This window comes from Ambystoma mexicanum, chromosome 1q, assembly GCF_040938575.1.
Source record: "Ambystoma mexicanum isolate Mex_15411 chromosome 1q, UKY_AmexF1_1, whole genome shotgun sequence".
Taxonomy (NCBI): Eukaryota; Metazoa; Chordata; class Amphibia; order Caudata; family Ambystomatidae; genus Ambystoma; species Ambystoma mexicanum.
In genome coordinates this window covers 49877182-49900802 of record NC_090922.1, presented here as the reverse complement: position 1 = coordinate 49900802, position 23621 = coordinate 49877182, and the positions used below count along the sequence as shown (strand labels likewise).

Here is a 23621-nt window from a genome sequence, read left to right as displayed (position 1 = left end):
AAAATGCTCAGGGAGACCTGAGGAGGAAAAGGTGGAGCATCTATGTGTTCAATTGGGCCGAATATATTGTGGGGCTCCACTGGATTCTATGGGGTGCAGCGCCGAAAGAAGAGACAGATGGAGAGGGGTGTTTGCCGCACCAGTGGGGTATGTATCAAATGTACTCACCGGATGGTGTGCCTGTCCACGTCTACTTACTTCCCTAGGCCCCCAGTAAAATATAGGAGGGGTTATATGTCAGAAATCCGAATTGGACCGGTTTGCAAAAGCTCCCCAAAAAGCCAGCAAATCGACCTCCATATTCTGGGGAGTGAGGTGGGGGGTTCCTCATTAATGTCTGGTTATCGCAAGGATGATTTTAATATACTGGACCAAAACGCTTGGTGTGTGCTTCTGGGTAGAGTTTATGGCAAACCATACATTATTTAACTTGCACTAATTCAATGTACTGTTAGTCAAATGGAAGGCATATGAAATCTTTCAGAGCGTATGTATGTCGACCTTTTGGTATAAGGAGTCGCTCATAAGGCCCGTTGTAAAACAGTTTTAATCGCCATGGACCAAGTATAACACTGTCAGATTGTCTGGGTAACGGCCTGGATGTTTCTTCACATTAAATACTGTTTTTGTAGATTGTTCACATGAGGTCTACGCTGGCAGCCTTTGTCGGCTAATTAGCAATGTTCATGCATCATTTCTTCAGTATGCAACAGCGCATTCATGCTGCGAGCATCAGGGCAATATTTGAGAGAAAACCTCGTTCCAAGGATCCTCATTGCACAGCTATCCTTACTTGGGTCTTGTTTTACAGGTGCTAAACGTGGCTGTGCACATTGTCGAGGTTTGTTAAGTGTGCAATTTAATCACACGTTTTGCTGGGGGTGGTCTTGAGGAAGCTCTAGTTCTTTGCACGTGTCTTAAGCAATGTAATCTTCTAACCCATTGGATGACTGTGTTCCACCGGGGATATGATGCATTGCTTTTGGTGGCAGATGATAGAACCCTGTGTTTTCCTTTTCCAGTTGAAGTTACACATCTTGCAGTCGTACGTGACTGACTTGAGTGATCAGAATGACATCTTGGTCCAGACCATGCAGGAGGTGGAGAGGGAAGCTAGCCAGAAGCAGAAGGCGCTGGAGGCAGAACTCCAGGTATGGTTTGCTTGCTTTGGAGTAATGCACCCTTCAGACTTTTGTAATTGAGTAGGAATCATGAGAATTCCCCAACTGTTTCTGTGAAGCGTTAGACACGTCAGATGTTACCTCATTCAGGGGTGAAAACTTCAAGTTACAAGATACTAGCCAAGCATAAAAAGTCACTTGTTCCCTCAATTTAACACATGCACACCATTACTTGCTCATCAAGAGCAAATTAACACTTACAAGTGACTAGTGGCAAATGCAAATTGTGAACCTATTGATCAGTATGTGGCTTATGTGAGAAACTTGAGGGCGTGCTCATATCTGCCCCCCTTGGATCCTCTGCGCAGGTGGCGAGGGAAAGGCCGTCCCTTTTGAATCCTGACCCTGGGGGGTAGATAAGTGAGGGAGGATCACCTGGGTGGAGGGAACTTGGGGAGAGGGAAGATAATGTCCTTAGGTGAGACGCAATATTTTTCCTTTCCACTCCATGATGAAACCCTAGTCGCAGAAGTTTTTATGGGATATTGTTCTCCCATTCCCTTTGATCAAAATAAGGTCAGGAGAAAAAAGAACATTGAGAACCCAGGAAAAGGGTGAGAAGTGGGGATACCCTCAGGAGAGACACAGAGCCACCCTTTTCCTAATAATGACCAAACCAACGCCCTTGAATTCTTCATACATGACTACAAAAAGTACTGAGAAAAGGAAGAAACAACTGGGAGCAATGAAGACTAGTTAATTTCACTACTTGGGTACTGAGACGAAGAAGAGGCTTGCTGAGAGCAGTAGAGGTCAGGCATGTCCCCTTAATGAGGGTCAGGCTGGGCTAATGGTGAACTCGCACCTGCACCCTATTAAAAGGCTGCAGGTGTATACAAATCTTGCCAAGAGGGAGCGGTGGCGGTGAAATTGCAGCAGTAGAGAGGCCAAGAACAGCAAGGACCTGTTCGTATGGCGCACGCTTATGGTTCAAGGAAGAGCGACCCAGGAACTGGGGCTCTGTGGAACCAAAGAAAGCCTGAAGGTGGAGCTGTGCTGGAAGGCTGCCTCTTTTTGTATTGCTCAAGGTGCTGGTTCTCCTCTGGCCAGAAGCCAACCCAGGAGTGCCTGAGGGGCAGGAGGTGGAGCCCTGAAGCAAAGACCAGAAGGCTGGGAGATCTGTGCTGCAGGAACTCTTGTCAAAACAATTGATGAGTTGCTATACAAACAGAACCCAGTTTGCAAGTGTTTGAAGATAGGCGCCAAGGATATTTTGTATCAGAGTGGTTGCGTGAATGGTGGCATGTTGTCGAAGGTCTCGGAGTAGAATCCTTGTAAACCAGCGAACAATCAGACTTGTTAACTTGTGAATTAGAATGCTTTGTTACCGAGCAGTTGCGTGCAGACAAAAGCATGTTGTTGAAAGTCTCTGAACTGTGGGCATATTTAAAGACACATTACAAAGACAGAATACAACGCAAAACTAATTTTAAGTGACAACAGAGTTACTTACCTTAAAGTCTTTAAACATTCTTGAATGCCGAATGGAAAACATTATTTAAACAATGAATTTGCACAATACTGAATACCACACTAAAGGAAAACCACCATTTATGAAGAAAATAACAGAAATGAAGCCTTTTCTGTATAACTAAATACACTGTATGCGAATTCTTAAGGTGAATGAAACTTACATTGCAAGCAACTTTCATATATATTATATTTACAGAACGATTAAGTGTTAATGCCAAGAAACCAATGAATAATGAACTATAAAGTGAATGCAACAAGTCCAGTGAACCCCAATGTACATTGTTATTCAAAGTGAATGGAACTTTGGGAAGTGAACTTTAAAAGAGGATTATAGCTGAACAGCCATTTTCAACCAAAGCATTTTGTATTGCAAAGACCAGCTAAATGCAGAGGGTGTACGTGGGGTCCAGAACATTAAGAAAAATGTGAAACAACATCATATTCAAATCGATGAAATTGTGTTTTGTGGAAGGGACCCCTGAGGTTGGAACAGTTTATCTTGAGGACAGAGTCTCAGGATATTTTGTGCTTTTGAACTTGGGTAAGGGAACCCTGAGTATTGGTCGAGTCTATATTACTTTTGAACTTAAGGCAATCCTAAGAGAGCTGAAAGAAAGCTGCAAGCTGAACCAAGCTCAGAACTTTACGCTGAACACTATTTTGTTTGCTGCTGACATCCCTGCAAATTGTATAAGATAAGTTGTGAGGGCAAGTATAGGTTTTGAACACCGACAGATTTCTAAGTTGAACTTGTGGACTTCTGGACTTTGACGGTCCATAGTTTTGGGTTTGTAGGGAAATCCCACCATAATATAGGGCAAATAGGCCTTTTTCCATCCTGACATTTAAGTTGATGAAAGTGCTTTCTTTGAACTATGAATCTGTTGTCTGTGTCTTACTCCAAGATGCCCTCACACTACGTGTAAAATAATCTCTTCAAGCAGCGTGTGCTAATCCTCTGTCTTTACAGTTTGAAATAAAGGCATATAAAATCGCTCATTCAAAATTATAAATAATTGTGCATATTTCCTCTTGAGAGCATTGTAACTCGGGATGTTTGTTCCAATTTCTCTTCATGCAGTATGTATGAGATTTATAGAGTGCAAACCAAGCTGTGAAGCAATGGACTGCTGTACATTGGGCACTTACCTAGAGGGGTTACAAAGTAGGGTGCGGGGCAGCAGAGCAGCCTGGAAGGTTGTGGTAAGGAGGAAGCTCTGCAGGCAGAGAAGTAGATATTTTTTCTCCATAACATGAGGTCCTGGAAATGTTTTAATAGCCAATTGTGGTGTACATACAACTTCTCCTTTGTCTACGTTGTGGATAAACTTCTCTTTTCATTCTTCACTTCCTCTTTCTTGTCTTCTAAAGCAATCCAATCTTTAAAGATATGGCACTCTTGAGACCCTTGCGCCTTCAGTCTGTAAGTAGAAGAATTGAGCGAACTCCCCCCAAAAGTGGTATTGTGAGCACAGAGTGCTTATTTATGCCAGGTTACTATTTACCTTTTTGTCCTCTTGAATAATGCAATCACTGCTCTGAAGAGAATGATCTGTGCGGTGCCAACAAGGGTGGTAAGGCATATGGCACTCTAGGCCTCTGAGAACTCTGTGTGATTGATTTTTGTGATTTATAGAGTTTAGAGATTCTCACAGCACCATCATACCTTTCATGGCATTAATGACAAGTGGGCTGTCTATAAGTCTTCCTATAAATAGCATGCTCTGCAAAGTTGAAAGATTTTTATTTTATGCTATTGGAAATCTATATTTACACTTTATGTAGACACTGCAATACAGTGCTTTTAGATACGCCGGAATCCTTTGTGACTGGGATTCCTGTGCTATTTTTGGCCCAGTATTATATGCTGAGAATCTCAGACTTGCCAAATCTCTGGTGAATACATTTTTGACAACCAGCTTAAGTCCTGTCCTATGCAGATCAAAAAGGAGCCACTTAGGCGGTAAAAAGGGAATGTTTACTTACTGTGTGTATGAGCTGAAAAATACAAATTCACAATTGGAATGCCTTGGGGAGTTTGTTCACCAAACCCTTGCGTAAACACAAACATATTTTCTGCTTGCCCAAATGTGTAGTGAGAAATTGTATCCAGTTTAGCATGAATTCCATTGGAATACAACAAATAGTTACAGGCCACAGAGATGTACATTGATTCATCAACAATGGTAATAACACATTATTTCTACCTCTGTCATCCTTCACTCCCTTCTTCCCAACTGCATAGGATAGCACTTGTTGAGCAGGAAGGTAAACGGTCTCAAAAAGAAGAAGCAGCTGCTTACTTTTTCATCGCTGTGCACCTTTGGTGATACTCATTTTGAAAGAACAGTTTATGTTGCCATTTAATTGCTTTATTTTTGTAGGAATTCCCTTACTTTCTGGATGCTTACAGGGAAGCGACTTGAGCTGGTATCTCTGGCTCCTCCCCCATGATACAGGTTAGGAGTAGCTATCACGAGTACTATTCACTCTAGGAGGAAGACTGAATTGGTGGAAAATCCTTCTCCCAAGAAAACAAAACCATTGTTAAACTACCTTTGAGGCGGCAGAGATGCAGGTAGACGTTTCTGACTCAAAGAATATCTACACTCTTCTCCTTAAAGTTGCCATGGATATGCGCAAAAAAATAATAATCCTAGCTCAGGTGTCTGGTAAATTTTCTCATTTGGAGATCAGTGACTGGGGTGAAGCAGAGGATGGTGCAGGGCCTAACAGGGGCAAATTACCAGACTTTCAGAGCTTACAACGCGATGCGGGATGGTGTAGCCACATCAGTGTACCAGGATACTGATCTGGATATCAAGAGCAGAGCCTGTAACCTGATGACCATGGAGGTGGCAGAGACAAGTGAAAGATGAGCCACAGAATACTTTCCTCTTGGCAATGCTCTCCTGAAGCTTTTGGTAACGCAATCATTATCCGTGCTGTCCTCTGCTTTACTTACATGGCTGAGAATCCTGATCACTCTCATCTCTTCTCACTTGAAGCTCTCGTCTCCTCTTGCATCGGTAAGCCCGGCACTGCCTCCCAGCTACATGGCCCTCCGACCCATGAAAAGAGTGTCAGTAGCTGCCTTTGGCTCTACCTACTCTGCTCCTTCTACTCCTGCGGCTGACTCCCACCCTAACACAGCCCTCTCTAACTTTAACCTCTCCATTTCCAACACTCTTGATATTCTTGCCCCCATCATGAGGGTACGACTGAAACCTACCAAAAAGTGCAAATCTTGGTACGACTCCGAACTGACTACCCTTAAACGCAAGTGCAGGGCTGCCGAATGGAAATGGGATTCCTCGGGCACACCCTCTGACAAACTGGCCTGCCACCTCCTTCAAAGGCAGTATAGACTCTGCATCCACTCCAAGAAAAGAGTCTTTATTCAAGCCTGCATCTCCGCAGCATCCAATAACACGGCTGAACTTTTCAAAGTCTGCAAGGAACTGCACTGTTGCACCCACCTAGGCCCTTTGCTCGGTCCTGGCTGCGCACTTCACCCCAAAAACACAGGCTATCCTATCCTCGCTCTCTTCCTCAACACCTCTCTTGTACCGCCTTTGGCCCCTCCACCCCCTCCCCTTCTTCTCTCTTCCCTCACCCCTGTCACACCTGAGGAGGTCACAAGACAAGTCTATGAAAGCCTTCTTCAAACAGATGGACGCCCGTCCCTCAAAAACCACCAAGGACAACATTGACTCTCTCACCCCAGCCTTGGCCGACCTCTGCAACCTCTCACCCGCCACTGGAGTTTTCCCCACGGCTCTCAAGCACTCCCTTGTGCACCCGCTCCTCAAACAAGCTTCTGCTGACCCGTCCATTCTGGCAAACTACCGCTCGATCTTTATCACTCCTTTCCTGGGCAAACTCCTGGAGAATTTCATATTTCTCAGTTTACCCTCCACACTGAATCTGTTGGTTGCTTCCATGATCACCAGTCTAGCTTTAGAGCATCCAGAGGCACGGAAACTACTTTTCTGAACACTCGTGAAGATCTGTTCTCCAATCTTGATTCTAACTCTCCCTCGGTCCTCATTCTACTCACCCTCTCCTCTGCCTTCGATACAGTGAACCACAATACCTTAATCACACGTCCCTGTGATACCCTGTGCATCACTGATCAGGCACTGGCGTGGCTAACCTCCTTTCTCTCTGACTGCCCATCGCAGATGGAATTGGGGTCCTTCCTTTTCCCCCATCACTCTCTGCATGCGGTATCCCCCAGGGATCTAAACTATCCCCCTGGTTTTTCAATGGCTACATGGGCCCCCTGGCCCGTATGATATCCATCTTCACCTCCAACTTTCAGTGTTACGTGGATGACACGCAGCTCTCGTTTAGGCTACTCTCAGCCTCTTCCTCACTCATACCTAAGTGTCTGTCCGCAATTCTGTCGTGGTGTGCTGTAAACAGCCTCTGCCTCGATGCCAGTAAGACAGAGATTGTCCTCCTCAGGACCCCTGCACCCGCCTTCCCTCTTTCTCTCTCTGGCCAGCCCCCCTTGGAACTGCGCCTACTCCTACCAACAAGACAAAATATCTGGGGGTCATCTTCTACTCCACTCTCTCCTTCTCGTCTCACATCGCGGACATCTTGAAAAAGTCCCACTACCAACTGCACCTTCTCATAGGTATTCTACCTTTTCTCACCTTCCCCCAGATGCTCCCCATCTCCAGAGCCCTGGTCCTCTAGGCTGGACTACTGAAACAGCCTGTTTCTCAACTTGCCCTCTTTTACCCTCTGTGTCCTCTTCAACTCATCCAGAACAGAACTGCAAGAATTGCCCCTGGCCTCAAGCCCAGGGATCGCATCTCTCTGGCGCTGAAATCCGTTCACTGGCTCCCCGTGGCTGAAAAGGATTGAGTTCAAGACCCTTTGCATCCACAAGGCTTTCTGGGGCCTGGGCCTACTCTATCTGCAACGCTCTCTTCCTAAATAATCTCCTTCCCAAGCCCTGCGCTCGTCTTCCAAGCAGAGACTTGGGGGGGAGATAATTATCCACTGCAAGTGCCTCCCTCTGGAACAGCCTCCATACCTCTGTCTTGAACCGGATCTCCTTATGTTCTGGAAACTCCTCAAGACTTTTCTCTTCACCACCTACTTCTTTCTCCCTCTCCCCTGCTAACCACCTCTTTCTGTTCTCTCGCTATCTCTCCTCTACTTTTGCTCAGTTTTGCTGACTGACTGCTTGCTGTACCTTCAGAGCTCCACAGGTCCCAAGCTTTCCTCGCCAGTCTCATGCATTTGCCCCCGGGCCTTGCACTTGCTCATATCTGAATGTACCATGCCTAGTAAGATTGTTGTCTGTTTTCCCTATGTGTCCCCTCCCATGCATGGTTGCGCTTTGAAACACTTGTGTATAAGCGCATAATAAACAGCCAAATAATCAACCAACCAAGAGAAGACACCCTAGATAATATTGATTGAACAAAGATCTCCACAAAAGAAAACCTCCTGAGAGCTGCCATAGAAAGAAGGAAAGTTCAATGGAGAGGCACTCCCATATAATCTTCCCAGACTTCTTAAAGGCGGTGGTAGAGAGGCCTGCAAGTAGGTAAAGACACTGGCTAGAGAAATTCACATGAAAATGATCCTGGCCAAGACTGCTTTACTAAAGCTTTTTCAAATGGATTGTGTCCTCCCACGTATTCCTCGTCTTTGATATACTCTTTTATCCTGCTTGCAGTTCCGGAAACCTTTCACAGCAAAGCGCGCTGTGCTTCGTCGCCTACCTTGTATTCCTTGACGGCCTCCATCCGCTCTCGACTATGACGTCGGCCTCCGTATAAAGGGCACGCACCATGCCCATTGCCTCAGTTCCGTTTTTCCGCACAGCTGCTACGAAACGGTTCACTCGCCCCTTTTTTTTTTTCTAACTGCGTCCTTGAGTTTACTCAATGTCTGCCCCGAAAATGGGATTTAAAAGATGTTCCGATTGTGGTTCTAAGATCTCGATAGCAGACTCATCAGATATATCTTTGTTTCGAAAGGAAGATCTTCGAGACAAGAGTTCGAGAGAGATTTTGCCACGCTGGGCCGAGAAGCGCAGCAAGCATGTGAAGCGTTTCAGGTCGAGGTCTTGTCACTCTTTATTATCCACCTTGAGGAAATCTAGAAAGAGGCACCACCAATCTTGATTGACCTCTTTGGAATTCCAGAGCAAGACGACTTTCAAAGCAGAGTTGACAAAAGAAGTTAAACTATTTATGAAGGCGGCAACCACTTCCCCTTTGGATGAGTCTAAAAAGGCTTCTGACCCCATCACGCCACGTTGGGCCAACAGGATGTGGATGAAAACCTCCATTTGCATGCCCAAGAGCCTGGACAGAAAGGTCTCCAAGGTTCCTCGAGAACCACTTGTGGACTAGACGCCTCGAGTAAAATCAAAGCCAACACCATCTATACTCCCATCTGCTCTGTCGAAGGTTTCAATATCAAGCCCGTCGACGAAGCCTTTGATATCCTCATCGAGCCCGTCTAAGGCCTATAAGTCACAGAAGAAGAATTTTTTAAGTCAATGAACTAAATTAATGAGGAGGAGAAGTGCCCGTTATTTGGTGTTGCACTTGGTCATGGCACACCTGGTGTCCCAAAAGAGCTTATCTTGCAAGAGTTGAGAATGAGGGATCTGGTTGATAGCCTTAATGATACTAGTGGTTTTGACACTTCTCCAGAGGTGGAGCTTTGTTCTCCTGAAGGATCTGGGCAATGCTGATCCATCTTACAGATCTGTGATGTTGCAAGTTATTGAATATATTGTCTGGGGTAGAGGTGCTTTGGCGTTTGAACAGGATTACTTAACAGACATCCTTGCTAAAGGTTCTGCAAATGATCCCAGCCTTCTATTCCACACTGCAGTAAAAACGGAATTTGGGAAATGTGGGCAAAAAAGAGATTCTACCCCTGCAGTGAATGAAGACCTCACCATGAAGTACAGACCCTCCTCTATTGATCCGGAGTTTCTTTGCAAACATCCAAGTCTGGAGAGCTTGGTCGTACAAGCGGCCACCTCTACTTCCAAGGGTCCACCATACCTCACGATTCCACCAGACAGGGCGACAAGAGAGTTGATGCCCTGGAGAAGAGTGTTCTTGGCAGAGAGGAGGGCATTAAATGCGGTTAATGCCACTTGTGCCTTGGCCAGGTTTTCTTACACTCTGTGGGAGACTGTTGCAATGGCGGCTAAGCACATTCCCAAGGAGGAGGAGAGAGAGTATTTCCTCAATATTGTTACTCACCGCTCCGTACGGTGATTGGAGCCTGGGTAAGACGACCTCGCGGAGGGAGGTAGGATTGAACAGGTTCGGGTTCAGCCTCAAGGATTCCAGCTCCCCTGAATTCTGTGATTCAGGCTTCCTTTAAGAGGGGCTCTTTTATACAATGTACCTCTCTGCCGTTTGAGTAAAAACCAGAAGAGATGTCTATCGCCTAAAAGAGCGGGAGAACACACACCGCCAATAACCAATGCTGCAAAGAAAACACTGTGCGATTAGAAGCAATCGGGCAATATGGAATTATATAGACAATCAGATTTCTCTAAGTACCTAGACAATGGTTGAGGTGGTGTTGGACCTTAATATATGAACCTACAAGAGAACCCAATACTATGAGTATGCACAAGTGATAACCACAAACTCACTATGACTGATACAACACCCAGCAGGCCTGATAAGTGGGATTCCTATGGAAAATGGGTACCAGTTGAAAGGAAAACAGCAGGTACACAACAACAAATGGGAAAGTTAGTAAGGAAGAATATACCCGGGCGGCACAAGGGTCGCACTAGTGACGGGTTGGTGTATACACTGGAAAGCGTCGCTACTATGCACTTGGTTGATGTAGAAAAGGCAAGAATAATTGATATAGTTCCAGGAATCTGCAGGTATGAGAAAGACTGATGAATTTCAGGTAATGAACAGTACAGGAGAATTGAATGGGTTTTACCTTAATTGTACAAACACAGGCCAAGTTGGTGAGGCAGTCTTCTAATGTGCAGCGTGGTACTCCGCGTAGGAAGATAGTTCAATTGCGTAGAGTGGCAAGAAAAAGTAATCTCACCAGACAGAGCGAAAGCACAGTGGAAATCCAGCGACAGTCTGAGTTCGGCAGCAGGGTTCACTGATCAAAATGGAGGAAACAGCAAATACAATCCAAGGACAATCCGAAGTTGGCAACAGAGTTCAAAATCAGGTTGAAGGAACAGGCAAGGACAATCCAAGTAGACAAAAGTGGGTCAAAGATCCAGGAAGTCAAGTATCAAGAGGAAAAAGGGAATAAGCACCGGAACGGGATGAAACCGAAGGAACGTAACACCACAGTTAGCAGCAACAAGCCGCTGAGTCCCTTCGGCTTTTATGGTGCAGGGGGGTGGAGCCTCCTTACGCGTTCTCTGCGCACGGGACGTCTCGGCTGATGCGACGTTCTCTGCTGTACGGCCAGACGCCATGGCAACCAATACCGAAGCCACAAGGAAGTTCTGGAACACGCTTGCCACCGTATGTGGCCACAAGAAACGGGAGGTACTGCAGGACGGGGCCGATATGTAACAAATATAATACAAAATGGAAAGATTGCCATGTGCCAATCTCTACAGACTGGGTTTGACACGGTAGATTGTGTCAGCCGCTCCATGGCCGCTAGTACTGTTTTTAAAGAGGTTTGCATACAAAAGTCAGGTTTCACACCTGATGTGCAAGCCAGGCTTTTGGATATGCCCTTTGAGGGTTCTCAGCTTTTGGCTCTAGGACGGAGGAAAGCTGTAGTCTTCAAAAGCTGCTGCTAAGTCTCTGAGTTCTGCAATTCGTCAACCGCTGCAGGGCTGATCAACTTCTCAGGGTTGGAGGGATTGGCCATTTCAGTTTTACACTTCCGTCTAAAGATGAGAAGCCAGTTCTCAGAGAGGACAAAGGAGACAGCCTTGTGAGTCACGAGGACTTGGAGGCAGAGGTGCTTCCACACCTTCTGCCTCTCTGCCATCCACATCCTCTGCAACTCCAAAACCACTTTGAGGCCTTAATCCACATAACTGTGGTAGGAGGCAGGTGGAGTATTACTTCTGATGCTTGGGCACTACAAACAGTTGTTCATGGTTTAATATTTATAAAGCGCCACATGCCCATTGGCTTCAGGGCGCACATAAAGGACAAACAGGGTCACAGGTTACAGTCGGGTCAGTGATCAGGTGGGGTAGACAAGGTGGTACCGAGTTTAACCTGGGTTGAGATTAAACAGGTATGTTTTGATTGGTTTCTTAAACAGTACCAGATTGTTAGTCGGGCGTATAAGCCCGGGGAGTGAGTTCCATTGTAGAGGGGCCTGGACATCGAATGATGTCCCCGCCCCCCCCCACCCCCCCACACCCCCAACGTGCGCCAGTTTGTATATAGGCTGTGCAATAGTGGGAAAGGCAGAGCACTGTCTATCTGATGTGTGGGTCTTCACTAGATCCTTTAGGTATGCTGGACAGGCGTTGGTATGGCATTTGAATGACAGCGTCAAGATCTTGTGTTGTGTGTGATCCTGTGCTGTACTGGCAGCCAATGTAATGTCCTCCTAGCATCTGATAAATGGCCGAATTTAGGCATGCCATGAATGGCCCGCACTGCACTGTTCTGTGCAACCTGTAGCACTTGTATGTTTGCTTGTGTGGTTCCAGCTAGGAGGCTATTGCAGTAGTCAAGTCTAGAATTTATTAGGGCAGAGGCTAGTAGTGCGCAATTTTTAGAAGTGAGGAATGGCTGTATGTAATTCAGTAACTTGCATATGAGACCACAGGACAAACGAATATATGAGACCTGAGGTCTCATGGTCAGTTCATCATCAAGGACAATCCCTAATGTCTTGACTTTCTTGGAGACGTTGGTAATGTTGCCTGCGATACAAAAATTGGCATAGGCTGGGTCTAGTTCGTTAAGGCTAGATCTAGATTCCACGTTCATAAGCTCTGTTTTCAGTTTAGGGCAAGAGAGTTGCTTGCCATCCATGCCTGGACTGCGTCATAGATTTTGTTTATGGCAGCCAGATCCTGTTCATATTTCCCCACTTGGCTCAAGGACGACCTGGGTGTCGTCAGCATAGTTGGTATACTGTACACCCAGGGCGTCCAGTAAATTGAGCAGGAGCCTGGTGTATACGTTGAAAAGGGTAAGAGATGGACAAGAGCCCTGAGGGACGCCACATGTTTGACATGACAATGGCTTTTACATGTTCCCACTGACATCGGTAACAGAACAACATGGGCTATGCCCCAGGTTTTCTTTCAAGGGTATGTGTTGTATTCCCACTCTGGAGCCAGTGCTAAGTTTACTCTAGCTTTAATGACTCCTCTCTCTGGCAGTTATTGCTTGTGCTCTCGGTAAGCTTGAAACCGGTGTGTTTTTCTCATGGTTGAGAATCGCTCCAGCTTTTGAAAACAGTGAGTGGGAATGTACTTTTAGTCATAATTACTTGCCACCCATGCCTCTAGCACTTGGTGCTTGAAAGCCTTCTTTGTGGAATAGCCAACGCAGCGTTGTCAGATCTAATGAAGACTATCTTGCTGCTGGAAGGTAGTAACCGAATAGGAAGACAAGTGGGTGAGAGTATAAGAATGGAAGCTCAAGCAGGGCCTGCGCACAGAATAAAAACATTGGCATGCGCGCAGCCAGGGCATGGACTTGCTTTTCTGTACCAGGGATAGACCTTGAATGCTCTGACGTGGGTCACGTGCACAATGCCCAAAGAGGGAGACTGAGGAACTTAAACGGTCTGGGGGTAAACACCTGCTCAGTGATGTGACCTTCGAAGGTGGTAAATGGTGGATGTCCGGACAGCTCCTTAGTCCCCCCCCTGGGTAATTTAGAGGGGGCAGCAGGTGCTCAGTCCAGAGAACCATCTTCATGTTTCTCAGACTATTGTGTCTTGTAAGCCCAGGGGAAGTCCTGCTCCAGCCCCCCCCCCCCCTCCCATGGCTGTGATAAGGAAGAAACCTACAAAAATCATGTTTTCTGTAAAAGGGAATATTGTAGGAGACAAATGAGCAATTTATGAAGCTCAGGCCCTATGCTTGGTTCCTTGTGTGGGGTTTGAGCTGAGAGACTAGCAAGCATTGGTGCACAAGCCCCAGCAATTCATGTGAATGGGATCCAAAAGCAAATCCTTCGGCAATTCAGGAAATCTGAGATCCGACACCTGCTCATCTGATGGCGTACCAACACTGAAGGATATGAGTTCCATTTATCCAGGCATGCCTGAGTCGGGACACCAGTTCCAGTAGCCGCCATGATGCTCCTGATAGATATATACTCTTTCTCTCTGAGAAGAGGACTCCTGAATCCGATCTCTCATTGGTCCAATCACGCTGGGCACTGGCCCTGCAATGTATTATACGTATATACATACACACACTATGGTATAAAAGGAGACCGAAATCTCCCAGTGATGTGGGTATTAGGAGGTTGGTTGAGAGACCGTGTAGTTAGTGAGACCGTGGCTGTAGGAGAAGCATTGGCAAGCCAGAACCTGCGGTGGCAAAGCCAACTAATGGCAGAAGGAGGTGGTTGTGCCAGACAGCATGCAAGATAATTGTCAGGTTAGAAAGACCAGCTAGATTGGAGGCATTCGGAGAACCTGTACCCAGGTGCTCGCAGGGACATGCCTTAAGAGGAGCATACCAGGAGAAACCATCTGGGGGCTCATACTCCAAATGTAATAGCAACTGCAAATACACTAGCTCACCTCCTACCCCAAACTGTGCTGGTAAAATGCAACCCCTGTTTGAAAGTCCCAAAGAACCACAGGCCAAGAGGTGGTACGGGTCTTGCTCAGGTACGACCAAAACCTAGAGGGCAAAAGAGGTATGGTGCAGGACTTGCCCAGATAGCAGCTTCAAGGCATGTCATTGTCCTGGAAGTGACGCAAAGCAGGGGACAGAGATCACGACCATGAGAAAGACGTGCCTGGGGCACTATAAACCGCCCTCGCACTGTGAGTAACTTGAAGGACATTATCTTGGACATCCTGGGAAATTTGGATTTGGATAATGGAATTGGGCCTTTCAATCAAGCAATTAGGTCCTCCTGAATATGATTTCACTTGATTTCCTGTCTTTACATATTTTAATTATAAAAGTCCCCTCCCCCCACACTTTTTAGTATTTCCCCTAGATCCAGCAAAGTTTTTTTTTCTCACCCTTTCCTTTCTGGAACACTTGTGAAAAAGAATTGGGAGATGTTGGATCTCCAAGCCAGGATGTTCATGGCAACCCAAGATGGGGGTTAAAGAAGAGGGTGACAATTGTTGGGATGAATGTGGGACCTGGGTCGTTCTAGTCCAAAGCCAAGAATGTAGCAGGGCGCGGGGGCTCAGAACACACTACATTGTTTTACTGTTATGCACTGTTATGCACCCTTGCCTGGGAGGGCCTGTATATTTTATTAACTCCTGTTCGGTTCCATGTAAACTTCAATTGACTCTCTCCCTCCTAGTACGAGTTGATGTCGTCCTCCCTTCTTTTGACACTGAAGGGGGATGTCATTGAAGGAATTCTACTTGACAAATGCTTTCTTCTGGGTCAAGTTGATGGCATCTTGGTTTTTGGACATCGACTAAACTGTTGTGGTTATGTTGAATACAGTTATATCTTGGAAACTTGCTAATGGTGTATATCGGTTTGAACTGATATTTATTTAATTCATTTGTACATATTCATTTGTGTTTTTGTTCAGCGCTGAGGCTGCACTTCCGAGAGCATAGAGTCCCAAGCTACATTCCACTGATGAGGCCGAAGCATGTCTGGAGTTACTTGTGGTCTCGTGCAGAAGGGTTGTGACCTAGTTGTTCAGTCTCAATTGGTCTTTTTAGTATGCGACGAAGCCTGATTTGCATGCTGTGTTTCCCCTTCTGTAATGGCACAGCAGGCTGGAAATCAGTGGAATGGAGGGCTGCCTTGAGCAATTGCCAACGGTTATGATTAATTCATAGCTTCCCCATCCATTATTCTGATACGATACGATTATGCTTCAGTATTTCAGAATCCCACATGAAGACACTGGATTCAGTAGGAAACCTATGTAATTGGCCAGCTGGAAATGTTACCATGGTGTACCACAGACACAGTTTTGTATGTGTTTGCTTCTAGCACTTGTACTATGTTATGTGCACGGTTGCCACCTGCATGGTTTCTTGGCGCTCTGGCGGATCTGCAGGGGGAGGGGGAGTAAGTTAGTAGGACTGAGTGGGAGAAAGAGCAAGAGAGCTGTGATGTGCTGTTGACAGCTTCAGTTCGGTGGACACCGTTTGCTCGGTGTGTTTTTCGGTTGTCAGTCGCCATGTGCTGTTGGGCGGGGCTATGTGTGGTGTTTCGTCGTTGTTGTGGTGTAGTGAAGTGCATGCGGTTTGTTGTGCTGTAGAAATATGGGTTGTGTATAGGTCAGAGTTTGAGAGGTGTATACAGAAGGGTGAGTTTTTGGTAGGGTTGCTTAGTGGCAGTACCCTTTCCTACCCCAGCTGTTCTGGCTAATTGTAGCACATATCCCTTCCCCTGTCGTACATTCTGGTGTGATGCAATTACCAACCCTATGGTGTGTACAGAAGTGTGGGTTTTTAGTAGGGTTGTTGAGTGGCAGTACCTTTTCTACCTTAAGTGCTCTAAGTGTCGCCCATATCCCTTCCCATTTAGTACATTTCTGTGTACAGCAATTACCTCCACAGAGGTTCCCTGTGCCCTGCGGTCCATCTGTTCTGAGATCGGGACATCTCTCTCGCTCTCTCTCTCGCGCTCTCTCTCGCGCTCTCTCTCGCGCTCTCTCTCGCGCTCTCTCTCGCGCTCTCTCTCGCGCTCTCTCGCGCTCTCTCTCGCTCTCTCTCGCGCTCTCTCTCTCTCGCTCTCTCTCTCTCGCTCTCTCGCGCTCTCTCGCGCTCTCTCGCGCTCTCTCTCGCTCTCTCTCTCTCCAGTTAAGTCGGACCCATCTCCCTTTCCTGTTTCCCCTTTGGCCCTCTATATGGAAGGGTACACCCATGGGTGTAATTTTAGGAGGGGATGGGGGTGTTTGCCCCCCCCCCCAACTTTCATGACACACCATTTTCAGCAAAGCTACTCCACTGGGTGCACCCTAGGTCTAAAAAAAAAAAAATAAAAATAAAAAACTCGCATTCAGACGCCTCTTCTTAGATTTGAGATACCTGGCAAGTGGGAAAAACGCCTAAATTTGAGACACATCAGTAGGCAGAATACACCTAGACTTGAGATACCTAGCAAGTGGGGAAAAACGCCTAAAATTGAGGTACAGCAGTAGGTTTACATTTTACAGCATCTGCTCATGAGAAGTGGGAGAGCTAACCGGGCTCCAGATGACTCCAGCCAAGTGGCTGGCTTATGCTCAACTCAAGTTCTAGCCATTGGCTTCTGAAAACAGAGCCAAGTTCTGCCCCCTCGTGCCAGGAAAAAAAAGGCTTGCCTGGGTAAGGCAAAGGATGGGTGGTGGCAATGTATTGTTACACGGGGCCTTGCAATCGTGTTGCATTGGGTCTTGACCCAACTAACTTTGTTATCAGCAGCACATGGCAGCTCACAGAGTAGTGACAGGGTATTGACCAGTGTATATGACAAACCCTGAAAGACCCCAAACCACAGCTCCAGTTAACAACCCAATCTGTGCCGCCTTCTAATACAATGAAACCAAGCCAGAAAATAAACCCTCATTTTTAAATTGTCTAGCTTATTGACACAAACAAAATAGTTAGCTTTTTGGGAAACTTCATATTTTCTTCACATCATTTAAAATAATATGCTGCATGTCTGTTTTAAGCAATGACAACAAATCTGCATTGCAGACCGGGCTTAAATTCTGGCTTCACCTATGTGGAAGTTATGGGTTTAATCTTGTGACGTGTGGGGAGCGGGGCGGGGGAGGGGGGGTTGGAAAAGCAATAAACTAGGTAGGGGACTTGTTTGGCTTTTAGAGCTTAGCCACTCCCAAACTCTGCTCCATTTTGTGGTTCTTTTTCGGTTGGTGGTTTCCCGGGGTGTACCTGTGCTTTGGAGGGTCCGATATTTCCAGCCTTCCAAATCTCAAACAAGTTTTCAAACGCCGGCAGCAAGAGCTCGGCTCCTGTTTGACATTTTTTAATTTCGCATTTCAAACGTAAGGCATAGAGGCAGTCCTAATCTATGGAAAACATTGTGGAAATGTGAAGAAAGTTTTCACACTTCTGTGGAGTCGGAAATCCATAGAGGGACCATCTGCTGGAAATGTACCAACTTTTCAAAATCTGAAGGTGCTTTATAAAATCTGCAGAGAATTGTGAAAGTCTGTGCTCCTAAGAAATATGCATTTTCTGCAGAAAAATAGGCCCCATCGATTGGACTGTCTCACCGATTGGCTGCAGTCACATCAGGGGATGGGTAGTTGGGAGTGACTATTATCTAGGGAATGTCCCCTAAGTAGTGTGAATATTGGGTGATTCGAAATAGGAGGGGTGTGAAACAATGACGATAATCGGTTGACCTTATTGTACACTTTCTTGGTGACTTTTAGTTGTGAAAGTACAGCATAAAACCAAGAACAGATTTTTCAGGGTTATATAACTTTAGATGCTGATACGTATAGTCTTCTATTCAGGATAGAGACATTAAAACTAGAATCGTACTCTTTACTCAACATAATACTATGAAGATTTATATATTGGCAAGTTATTTTACTGTGGGATTTGCTGGGTTTTTTCTTCTCCAAGTCGCTGTAAAACATAGTATTATTTTAGGTCTTGAAACTCAAATATGTAAAACTATTTATTTATACCATTTGGAACTGGGAAGATATGTGGCTGAAATCCCAGTTTCACCACTTAACCAAAATGTGTCATATTTGGAAAATCATTTAATTATCTTATCTCCCTGAATTGGGTGTCCTATGTTTAGTTCAGAGTGCCCTATAAAAAAGCTCCTTGTTTACTAGACCATAGTGTTGCACTGTCAAAGCCAACCATTATGGTTTGTAGATAGTGAGCAATGTTTTGTTGCAAAATCCTCACCATACAAAGAAATATTGGTTTCCAAAGGTCTCGGTCGACCCGAGGATCCTGGTTACATTTCCAGTCGCTGATGTTGATTCTTGGAGAGCTGTCTTTACTTGCAAATGAGTTTTGAATTGAGAGCTACATGTTCGAAAAATAGTTCACTTGGGTACAATACTTTGTTTTGAGCAGCAAAATCGAACCGAGTGTGCTGTTTTATTCAGACATTGCCTGTAATGGGACCAAATACTGACTACATAGCAAGACAAAGGACAGAAGCACCCAGACGACTCATCAATAGGACCATGACCCCATACTATAACTACCCACAACCGACCTAATCACAGCAGATAGCAAGGGAACAAGAAACCATGTACCATTAGCACCAATTCAGAGGGTGAGAATCGGAATAAGCACCCACACTACACAATGTCAACCAAGATACAGCGGGAAACACAATGTGCCATCACACAGTAACCACCCCACGGAAACCAAAGAATCAACTAAAGACAGTCATGACAGGAGGAAACTAACGACTGAATACACAAGCTAACCTAGACATTTACATTAGGACGCCCCATCAACAGCACTCCGACCCTGAACCATTCAAAGCCTCAACTGACCAGGGCCACATTAGACAACAAGAGAATAGATAGTACCAACCCAGTTCCACACGCGAAAAAAGGTTCAGACACACCTTTCGCTCCACGGTAGGAGATGATAAGCACTCCATACAATACTCACTACGATAAAGCTGGATCAGCGCAGCACCAGCACAGCGAGACAGCCCATAAAGAACCAGCAACAACCCCACCCACAGGGATACAGCCCGAACGGGACCAGAAGTACCTGACATGAAACCTGGCATCCGGATACAGACCGCACTAACCCAACCCTCGACTTTCTGCATACTTAACCCACACAAAAGTCACACAACCATTTCTCTCCCAGCAATCTGCACGCACTTTACCACACCACAGCAAAAACACATGAACAGCACACAAGGTTTCGCCGGATTCGATACTTGCACCAAAACCCAGCACTCGGTGTCTACGTAGCTGAAGCTGCCAAGAGCACAACACTTCTCCCACTCTCCTACTCCCCCTCCTCCCGACTAACCCTACCCGCCCTCCTTCCTGTTTACAGATCCGCCAGAGCGCCTGGGGACCAATTCCGTTGGTGATGGTGCACTATATAAATACCTTTTAACATAACATAAACCTGAAAGCCAATTAATGCAGAACAATTTCCTAATCATATAACGCACAAGGCAAAACGCTGGAATATGCCCACTGATCCCCCACAATGCAAACCATACAAAGGAGCCCTTCCCCAACATTGTAAACCGCATTGCACCATAAGCAAACCTGGTTTTATTGACATATAATTTTAAATTCTTCAAAGTAAAAAGAAGACACAGGAAAGTAGGCAATATTTATATTACCAAAAATAATTGTACACTACGTGATGTGGGATTAATGCTGTCTACACGGTTCTGTGAGTATAGGTGAGTCATTAAACGGGGCCACTCGCTGCCCTTGACGCTCTCCAGTCGCCTGTGCATGGTTAGGCTTGGTTTATTTAGAAACGCTCCCGCTGACGAGCAGGATTTTGTGCTCCTTTCTCCTTCATGTTGGGCGGAAATCCAGTTGGAGCACCCGCCCCCACTTCTCGTGCAGAGGTCTCACGCCCCCACTTCCGTCTCTTGGGCCTCACGCAAGAGGCCCAGGGTGCATCCAGACAGCAGGGTCGTGGGGACACCTACTGGGAAGAAATGAGATTGGGCTTCAGAAAGAAGCCTGTCTGTGCACCTTTCTGAGTTTTAACGGAAACTTGGTGAACGCAGTACTTGAGCAGGACATCTGACAGCTTGAAAGGGGGTTTTCATTTAAATACCGCAAACACTATGATTTTACCCGATCGATGACCGTGTGAACGATAAACTAATTAGAGCCGGGAGATGATAGCGATTTTACTCGAGCAACACAATCCACAAGCGTAATGTTCAAAAAGCCAGAAACACATCAGTACAAACTTACAGGTTCGCTGTTTTGCCAATCCTACCCCCGCCTGATGTCATTTGAAATAGGCGCCTTTTGGGCCTTTGAGGTAGGTACTCAGTACACGTTGCCGCAGCGCACTTATTATTTTTATTTTTAACAAGTACATTATAGGACCTTAATTTAAATGATGAACGCAGAATGAGGATATCGGCAATGCAATGTTTTAACAGCGCAATGTTATTACTTTAACTACATATAATCCCTGTTAAAATGATAGTTCCTAGGAATCATATTTTCTTTTTTTAATGCTGCGTCATTTTAAATCCGTTCTGTTACGTCCTTGTGGGTGGCGGTCGGTGGCTAATTTACAATGCCGTTAGTTAATATGTTATGCGAGTCTTCTATATTGGCACGCCATGTCTGTTGTGGACTTGAAGCGAGCGCCTAGCTCTGTCTCTGTAATAGCGAATTAGGACACCAGCCACGGTAGCAGCCAGAGCGAGTGCCACAAAGACCTTCAGAATGACAAAGACGGTTAGGGTAGGGTGACCAGATTTAAAAAGTAAAAAAACCGGAACAGGGCAACTAACATAAAAGAAAGACTAACTCTCGAAAGTGGCTGTGAAAGCACTACACTTCCTTCAATAGTGTTTGGAGAAGGGTGTTTAAGTGTTACTGTTCCAAGAAACACATATTATGATTAATTTATCACAAACTAACCCTATTTTAAGTTGTTAAACGCGCATTTCTTCTGTGCGAGATTGTGCATTCCTGCCTGCCAGCTGTGAAGACCTACTACAAAAAAGCGGGACCACTGCAGTTTCCAATTGGAACATAATTTTGAGAAAGGGGGACAGAGCTCCAAATACCGGAACAGTCCCGGCAAAACAGGGATGTCAGGTCACCCTAGGTTAGGGTAAAAGCAAGTGTTATATGACAGGCAGGTGGTAAAATACCACATCCGGTAAACCCCTAATGACTAGGTGGAACTCGTCATGGGAGTTGAGCTGATGTTTCCCTCCAACAAAAAGGTGGAGGTAAAGATTTGAAAATAAACCTGCATGATAAAACTTCATTTTCCTTCTTCAGGAATGATGCTCTAGTGTAGTGCATCCTTCACTCAAGGAATGTAGAAGGAACATGTAGGGATCTGATTTCTCTGCATTCTTCACGCTTTCAGGCAAGATGCAAAGAAGGGTCACTACAGGGACGTCATTTCACCAAAATCCCAGGTGTAGCAAAAGTGACATCACATGACCCTTGACCCCGATGAGATCACAGGAAGTGATGTAATTTGACCCTGCCCTCAAGTAACATCACAGGGCGTGGTGGCAAACAACCTTCAAATTTTTCAGATACGTCTAGCACCCGTGTTTCCAGGCGCTCTCATTTCAGCTAGATTTAAGAACCGAGGTACATAGGGAGGCATAATTTGTCCACGATCACACTTTTGGGGAATGTCATTGTCCCGATTAAACGTGGGGGTCTATATGTAAAACATACATAATGCAGTATTTGTAAAAGATTAGCCAAAATCTCACGCAGGCTACAGCTAGTGTATGAAACATCTATAGATCAATGGAAGTATGCATTATCTGTGGCCTTGCTGTAAATCACTGACCTGGGGAGGCGTGCGCTGCTGTTTACCCAGGAGAAAAATGCTGCATGACCAAGGCCTGAAAATTCAGTCATTGACTAGGGTTTAGTATCAACAAAATTTCCTGGTTATAAATGTATCTACGAGTCAGATACCATTACAATAGAAGAAACCTATTAGACTGGTCTGCATGCACACATGGGAGCCCACCTGATAATGTTATCTTTAATGGAGTAATACCTGGGAAAGGTTCTTTTCCAAGACTACCCTCTCCCCCCCCACCACCATAGTTTTTATTATCTAAGCTTAATACTGGATGCCATAGGACAGTTTGTGGAGTAAATCATGAAAAAAAGTACAATAGATGCAAGTCACCAAAAGTGCACAGGGCATTTCCCAATGCATTGCTGTGCCTGTCCCTGCAATATATGTCAGTATAAAAAACATTTTCATGCTGGCTGCGCCCATACATTTCCATGCTGGCTCCACCAACATGCTAGTATTCCCATATAAGACCACACTCATGTTCGCTTTAAGATTATTATTTTTTTGCAGTATCATTACTGGCACTGGACACACACCTGTCTCTGCCAATATATATATGCCAGTACTCCTATGTAAGAACATACTTTAGTTGGTTTGGCCATTAAAAGTGACATGTCAGAATATGAAAACCTGTCCAAACTGGTTCCAACGTAAGCCAGTCTAGACCCATAAGAACACTTATCATGCTCGATACATCACAGATGCTCGATTAATAAAGATTCATGGTACAGCAAAAAATAGACAGGCTGCTACACCAAGCGAGGTAACACTAATCATGCCAGCCTTTTTAAAGATGCTGAGTGATAAATGTCATGCCACAGAAAGCAATGACTAGACTGACTGCACCAAAATGCCATTCTAGCCAGGTAATGGCACACATGAACTTGGCTGTCCCCGAAAATACCAGTAAAACATTCAAAGTCAATAAAGGATGTGGAAAAAATGCTCCAGTCATCCCCAGTCTCCTAGGGCATTGCACACACATGCATCCTTTTTCACCCACCTGTCACTCACCCATACATCCCCTCTCACTTACACTAGATTAACCACACAGGCACACACCAAACCCCACCCAGAACATTCAAACACGCACTACCATGTTCATACTGATCCACCCACAAGTCACCCACTCACACCTTCTCTTACTTTCACTCATTGCATTCTCTACACAGGCACCCACCGACTCAGAACATTCAAAAACACACCATCACGTTCATACTCACTCGCCTTTTCTTACCTCCACTCATTGCACTCTCTACACACCCACCCACCCTGAACATTCAAAAACACACCACCACATTCATACTCATTCACTCA

The 23621-nt window shown here is 45.5% G+C and overlaps 1 protein-coding gene across 2 annotated transcripts in view; it reads left to right on the top strand.

Annotated features, from left to right (window-relative positions):
• Positions 1 to 23621, top strand: part of PMFBP1 (polyamine modulated factor 1 binding protein 1) — a 1360893-nt gene that overhangs the window by 176183 nt on the left and 1161089 nt on the right. For both annotated transcript variants that reach the window (XM_069635509.1, XM_069635508.1), the window contains exon 3: positions 1023 to 1151. In XM_069635509.1, coding sequence (XP_069491610.1) covers positions 1023 to 1151 — 129 coding nt within the window. The remainder of the gene's footprint in view (positions 1 to 1022; positions 1152 to 23621) is intronic.